The sequence below is a fragment of the Mandrillus leucophaeus genome, unplaced genomic scaffold (assembly GCF_000951045.1).
Source record: "Mandrillus leucophaeus isolate KB7577 unplaced genomic scaffold, Mleu.le_1.0 Scaffold73, whole genome shotgun sequence".
Lineage (NCBI taxonomy): Eukaryota > Metazoa > Chordata > Mammalia > Primates > Cercopithecidae > Mandrillus > Mandrillus leucophaeus.
The window spans coordinates 3,205,262-3,212,051 of record NW_012107919.1 but is presented as its reverse complement, the minus strand read 5'-3'; the positions used below and the strand labels follow the sequence as shown (position 1 = coordinate 3,212,051).

General features: G+C 45.6%; 1 protein-coding gene and 1 pseudogene across 3 annotated transcripts in view; one reads left to right on the top strand and one right to left on the bottom strand.

Moving 5' to 3' along the window:
• The window catches only part of TCP11L1 (t-complex 11, testis-specific-like 1), a 38,608-nt gene extending 36,287 nt beyond the window's left edge, over positions 1-2,321 (top strand). For both annotated transcript variants that reach the window (XM_011965564.1, XM_011965566.1), the window contains exon 10: positions 1,235-2,321. In XM_011965564.1, coding sequence (XP_011820954.1) covers positions 1,235-1,437 — 203 coding nt within the window. In that variant the 3' untranslated portion in view covers positions 1,438-2,321. The remainder of the gene's footprint in view (positions 1-1,234) is intronic.
• A 1,765-nt stretch (positions 2,322-4,086) lies between these two features.
• Positions 4,087-5,582, bottom strand: LOC105528711 (annotated as a pseudogene). The gene has a single exon (XR_001004398.1). The product of XR_001004398.1 is annotated as a phosphatidylinositol N-acetylglucosaminyltransferase subunit C-like (transcript).
• Positions 5,583-6,790: the final 1,208 nt, after the last annotated feature.

The following is a 6,790-nucleotide window of genomic DNA, read 5'->3' as shown; positions in this document are numbered from 1 at the left end:
CTCTACTAGTAAGACAAAAATTAGCTGGGCATGGTGGCATGCGCCTGTAATCGCAGCTACTCAGATGACTGAGGGAGGAGAATCGCTTGAACTCGGGAGGCCGAGGTTGCAGTGAGCTGAGATTGTGCCACTGCACTGCAGCCTGGGTGACAGAGTGAAACCGTGTCTTGAAAAAATAATAATAATAATAAGGGTGATAGGCCCTGTCTTGTCCTGTCAGCAGTTTCTGTCTGTGTTGTGAGGCTCAGGAGGGTATAAGTTATTTGCACCTGAGAGGATTCCCCAGGCAGGAGGCAAGGCATATAGCTTGAAAAAGTCCATTCCATATAAATGTCTCTATTGTTTTTGTGATAAAATCTGCAAGAAGTGTGACTGGATCAAATCTTTTTTCATGAGGATACACAAGGGTGCAAAAGCATTGTGAAGGGGAATGGACTAGAAAAGAAAGCATCAACATAAATTATTCTTCCAAGTAGGACAAGTTTACAAATGCCCACGACTTCCATGCAGGCATCAGAGAAGGAAGCATGAGCTGCTTTCATGGAGGCTTAGTAGGAAAAATTTTGAACCTGTATTTTGAACCTGTAATTCCTGCTTGATTTTTCCACCTTTTTATGTGATTGTCTTGCTCTGTCACCAGGCTGGAGTGCAGTGGCCTGATCTCAGCTCACTGCAACCTCCACCTGCTGGGTTCAAGTGATTCTCGTGCCTCAGGCTCCCGAGTAACTGGGACTACAGGTGCACACCACCACACCTGGCTAATTTTTGTATTTTTAGTAGAGACGGGGCTTCACCACATTAGCCAGGCTGGTCTTGAACTCTTGACCTCAGGTGACCCACCCACCTCAACCTCCCAAAGTGCTCAAAGTGCTGGCATTACAGGCATGAGCCACTGCACCCGGCCACTCATGGATTCATTCTTGCATTCCAAGTGTGTTTGAGCTTCTCCTGGGAGCTGGGTCTCATGCTGGGCACTGTGCTGAGTGCTGAGGAGACATGGTGAACAAGATGAGCATGGCTCCTACCTTCATGAAACTAACCATCTAGAGTGGAGAGAAAACATTATAAATGGGATGAATGTGCAGACGTGCAAGGTGTTGTGGGTATCTGGTCTAGGAGTATTGATCGGGGACAACTTCCCCTAAGAGGTGATGGTTAAGCTGAGAACTGAGGCACAGTCGGGTTTGTAAAGTGAAGGACAAGAAACAACTGACCGCTTTCTTTTTTGTCACAGAATCTCGAATCCTGACCTTCTTAGAAACCTACCTTGCCTCGGGTCATCAGAAGCCATTGCCCACAGTCCCTGGGGGACTCAGTCCAGTTCAGAGAGAGCTGGAGGAAGTTGCTATTAAATTTGCTCGCCTGGTCAACTATAACAAGATGGTTTTCTGTCCCTACTATGATGCAATCCTCAGTAAGATCCTCGTCCGATCCTAACGTGTATGCACCCTACAGCAGCAGTATTACTCACTAGCCGCAGAATACCTGTTCTCAACTCTAATGTTGCATTGGAAAATGGCTATATAGTACATGTCTATTTAACAGCACCGATTCCAAAGGGAAGAATATTGTGTATCACTGTTGAAAAGACTTGTTGAAAAATCCAGTGAATTCTATTTTGAGAGATTGTATTTATGAGTGCAAGTTTACAAATCAAAGAAGCTTTTTGTTCTCGAGTTTTATAGGTAACACTCGGCTGTGTCTCCACTCCTCCCCCATCATGTCCTTCTAAGGAGGCTCTTCTGCAATCTGGGTAGTTCTTTCAGATGCCCCATGCTGAGCTGACAGCCATCCAAGTGCAAAAGAGACCAAGCCATGGCCTCACCTCCTGCCCTCCCTCGGACAGCCTTGTCCCTCACCCCTCCCTCCGGGTAGTTTTGTTAGAAGGGCTACAGAACGTCTTATTGCCATTTTCTCCCCCTATTTATTGCTTCCTCCCTGCCTGGCCTAGCCAGGGCTCCCAGGCCCTTTTTTCTAGAGGAGAGTTATTTGTCTCTCTCTCTTTTTTCTTTTTTACTTTTTAAAAAAATATTTAAACATTCTTTCTTTTAACCGTCCCCCAAAGATACAGAGTTATTGGACTTTAAAAAGCTTGTTATTTTATACAAAATTACTCCTGCATCTAGGTGAGAGCAGTTATGACTTATGAGATCTAGTGAAAGGAAATTATTTGACTTTTAAGCCTTGAAAATCAAGGAGGAAATATTTTGGAAAATACTTTACTGTAATGTAAAGGAAGAGAAATGTCTGGAATTCTTACTGAAAAATTGACTCTGAGACAATACGCAGATGTGTTGATTGAATTAAATTCTGGAATTAGATTTAACTGTTTTCAGATAAAATAGCTTGAGTTCACGAATCTCCTAAATAAGGAAGTCATAGAAAATCCCTGGTGTTTGAGCATTATTTTTCGAGGAACTTCAGTGACCGGAATTCCTGACATGTCCTCTGAGTGTGAGCTGAGTGTGAGTGATTTGGGTCGCATAGATGATCTGTTCTGTTTTTTGTTTTTTTGTTTTTTTTAAAGTGTACACGTGCATGTGTGCATTTTAGACAGGGACATTATATTAGAAGCAGAGCCATGAAACTGGAATGACCTCCAACTGCCAGAAAAGCAAGTAATATCGGCACCTAAAGCCTTCTGGACAGGAAGCTAAGAGAAACTTAGAAGCTGGCCGGGCGTGGTGGCTCATGCCTATAATCCCAGCACTTTGGGAGGCCGAGGCAGGCAGATCATCTGAGGTCAGGAGTTTGAGACCAGCCTGGGCAACATGGTGAAGCCCCATCTCTACTAAAAATACAAAAATTAGCTGGGTGTGGTGGCACGCACCTGTAATCCCAGCTACTTGGGAGGCTGAGGCAGGAGAATCACTTGAACTCGGGAGGCAGAGGCTGCAGTGAGCTGAGATCGCACCACTACATTCCAGCCTGGGCAACAGAGTGAGACTCTGTCTTAAAAAAAAAAAAAAAAAGAAAAGAAAAGAAACTTGGAAGCCATTTCAGAAAGACTCCAGGAAGGCTAGCAGTCGTTCCTACACAACCAGGGGGAAGGACTACATTTTACTGCAAGCAGCTGTTTTCTCTGATCCTTCTTTGTAAGGAAATGCAGTGATTTTGTGTTTTCAAGGAAGACTTGAAGAAGCAGTTGGGTAGGTATTCCAGTAGGACTGATGGGGAGGAAAGCAGATACTCCATGAGAAGGGTGTCAGACCCAGAAGAGTCAGAATACATTCTGCTTCCAGGATTTTTGAGATTGCTGATGGTCCCAGGGTTTATACAAGGACTTGGATCTGGCTGTAGAAACTCAGGTAGAAATTACATGTGTGCAGATCAGAGCTGATGTTGGTTCTAATCTATAATGATGTGATAAATTAAAACAAAAAACAAAACAAAAAACAGAGCTGGGCATGGTGGCTTACACTATAATCCCAGTACTTTGGGATGCCACAGCAGGAGGATCACCTGAATCCAGGATTTCAAGTCCAGCCTGGGCAACATAGTGAGATCACATCTCTACAAAAAATACAAAAAAAATTAGCCTGGCATGGTGGCACACATTTGTACTCCCAGCTACAAGCTGAGGCTGAGGCAAAAGGATCGCTTGCACCCAGGAGTTCAAGGATGCAGTGAACTATGATCGTGCCACTGTGCTCCAGCCTGGGTGACAGAGCCAGACTCTGTCTCTCCTCAACAATAAACGTAGAGCCAGATGTATCTTTTTGGGTCCCAGACAGGAGACTGGAGAATCTGGGTCTCTAATCTGGCAGACTGGCCGCATTTTGTGAGGGTACTTTTATTCGTATTTATTATTTTTTGTTTGTTTGAATGTGTGTTTTTTTTTAATAGAAAACATATCACTTCATTTGTTACAGCAAATGATTCAAGAGGGCCCCAGAAAGTTTTTTCATCCACAGAATTACAGAAAGGATAAGTACCCTCACCACCCAAGCCTTTGGTTCATTTTGTTGTTTTGTTTTCATCTCTGTTCTCTTACCACAATGACATGCTGCATCCAGAATGGAACTCTATGTTCAAGTTTTTTTTTTTTCTTTTTTTTCGAGATGGAGTCTTGCTCTGTCACCCAGGCTGGAGTGCCGTGGTGCGATCTCAGCTTACTGCAAACTCCGACTCCCGGGTTAAAGCAATTCTCCTACCTCAGACTCCTAAGTAGTTGGGATTACAGGCACGTACCACGACGCCTGGCTAATTTTTGGATTCTTAGTAGAGACGGGGTTTCACCATGTTGGCCAGGCTGGTCTCAAACTCTTGACCTCGTGATCCATCCGCCTCGGGCCTCCCAGAGTGTTGGGATTACAGGCATGAGCCACTGCACTTGGCCTGTCTTTAAGTTTTATACTAGTTATGAGGCTAGTCTATCAGAATGTCCCTAATTTAGCTGAGGAACCTGGACAAGTCTTCCTTGATTTCAGCTTCATCCCGTGGCTGGGGGATGGTGTATCCCAAGGCCCGTGAATGTTTTCTTTAAAAAGCTGCAGGCGAATGAGGTAAAATGAACAGAGACATGAGACATGAGAAGTCAACAGAAGGGCAAAGAGTATGGCTCCCACAGCTCTTCCAAGGCCAAAAAGGCAAAAAGCAGTGTAACCACTACATAGCCCTTGGGAGTCCATGCCTTTAGTTTCTCCTGTAACATGAGCCACAGGACAAAAATCTGGATGGCAAGTGTTACCATGATGGAGACATGCAGGGACTGGGGAAGGCGTGAAGCCAAGCCTCCAGAAGCCAAGACGGCCGTGTTCAAGGATAGTTACTGGATACAATGGATACAAAGGCATCATTGGCACCATAGTTAAAAGAGATGAGGTGGTCTAACAGCATGAAGAGCAACATGGCCTAGAAGGTGTCAGTGCTGACAGACTCTGGCAGGGTCTTAGCACTGGTGAAAAGCCATAAGTGAAAGTAATGAAGACTAGGGCACTTTTCAGTTCAGCCCACCGGATCCGCCCACTCTTCTGCCCTTCACTTCCATCAGTGAGCTCAAACAAAGTATACCCGATCAGTGAAGAAGCCAGGACAGTCCCAACAAGCCAGTGGGGGGCCAGAAGACCCTCATCCATATGCCACCAGATAACCAGAAACACACAAATACTGCACAGCTGCAGGATCAACACACTGGACTCAAATACTACAGCCCAATATTGGTATTTCCGAGCATGGATGTTTTTCCGGAGCTCTTCCAGGAGCTGCTCTTCCAGGAACCGCCGGTCCACACAGTTATCAGGAAATGGCTGTTGCTCATACAAGACCCTCTGCCACTTTACCTCCTTTGTGTTAGTTACAGGTTGGGCACACATTATCCTTTCATTCAAACTCAGGCCAGTTTAATCATCCCTCTCATAGAGGTCCATGTGGTTCTTGTTGATGACATTTTGAAATGAGACCTCCCTGGAAATCCCATGTCTTGGTTGATATTCTACCGACCTTTCCTGGTTTTCAGAGGCAGCAATCCAGGCCAGGCCTACAATAGATGAGTTTGTCTCTGAGGCAGGATAATACAGCCAAGTTCCTGCCTGAGAGTTCCTGGGCATGCGTGGCTGGGGGATGGCAGTTGCCCGCCTTTTTCCTTGTAAGGGTACTTTTTTTTTTTTTTTTTTAGATGGAGTCTGGCTCTGTCACCCAGGCAGGAGTGCAGTGGCACGATCTTGGCTCACTGCAACCTCCGCCTCCTGGGTTCACGCCATTCTCCTGCCTCAGCCTCCTGAGTAGCTGGGACCACAGGCGCCTGCCACCATGCCTGGCTGATTTTTTTGCATTTTTAGTACAGACGGGGTTTCACTGTGTTAGTCAGGATGGTCTCAATCTCCTGACCTCGTGATCCACCCGCCTCGGCCTCCCAAAGTGCTGGGTTTACAGGCGTGAGCCGCGCCCGGCCGTGAGGGTACTTTTAAAGAAGATAACATCTTCCATGGTGTATTCAATGAGGTCATGTCTGGAATTGTTCCCTTGAGGTGGAGGCTGCTCTGTGGCCACTGTGCCTGGCGGTTGTATGATCCTGGGTTCCTGGGCTGAGAAGCCTCAGCCTCAGAATGTTTGGGGCCTTTTCGTCCCGCTCCAAGACTGAAGGAGAGGAGCTTACCCCCAACTGCACAGCGCTGATCACCACTTCCTGCAGTCATTCTTCCTAAATCTCAAAAACTCTTCTTTTTTAAGAGTAGATTCTTGCAAGGTATTTTTCCCCTCCTGAGTTCTTACATTGCCAGAGTTCCATTTGTACAGTTTGAAATCTTGAGGCATGAATAACTGACTTCACAGATTCTCTTGGCCCCCCACTACCTCGGTGTCCACTGGTGGAATTCTGCAACTGGCAAAAGTCAAGAATGAAGGAAGCAAACTTCAGAACCACAATATTCATATTGAATCATTTTGTTGTTGCTCTATGAAGATAAGTAAGCTAATTTTCTTCCTGGAATCTCATAGGATTATTACTAAGGGCCAGGGAGATCCGCTTCGTTCATTTAGTCACTCAGGAAGCATTGCTAAGCATCCCCTCTACCGTCCCCTACAGCTCTCCTTCCAAAATGAAACATCCTTTGGAGTGTGCTGTCCTTCAGAATCGAATGGATTCTATATGCTGCATTCAGTAACAGGTTGTGGAGACAAGTGTCTCTTCCTGAAATTGCTAAGTGTATTTGGCAGTAGTACTTTACTACTTGTGGATAGAACTGAGAGTGAGGTCAGTATCACCAAGCCTCTTGGATTTCTTCAATAGTCTCATGGATGAGTGAACGTTTAGAGCAGTAACTGCTACTTTGTTGGCTCTTGGTTGGGT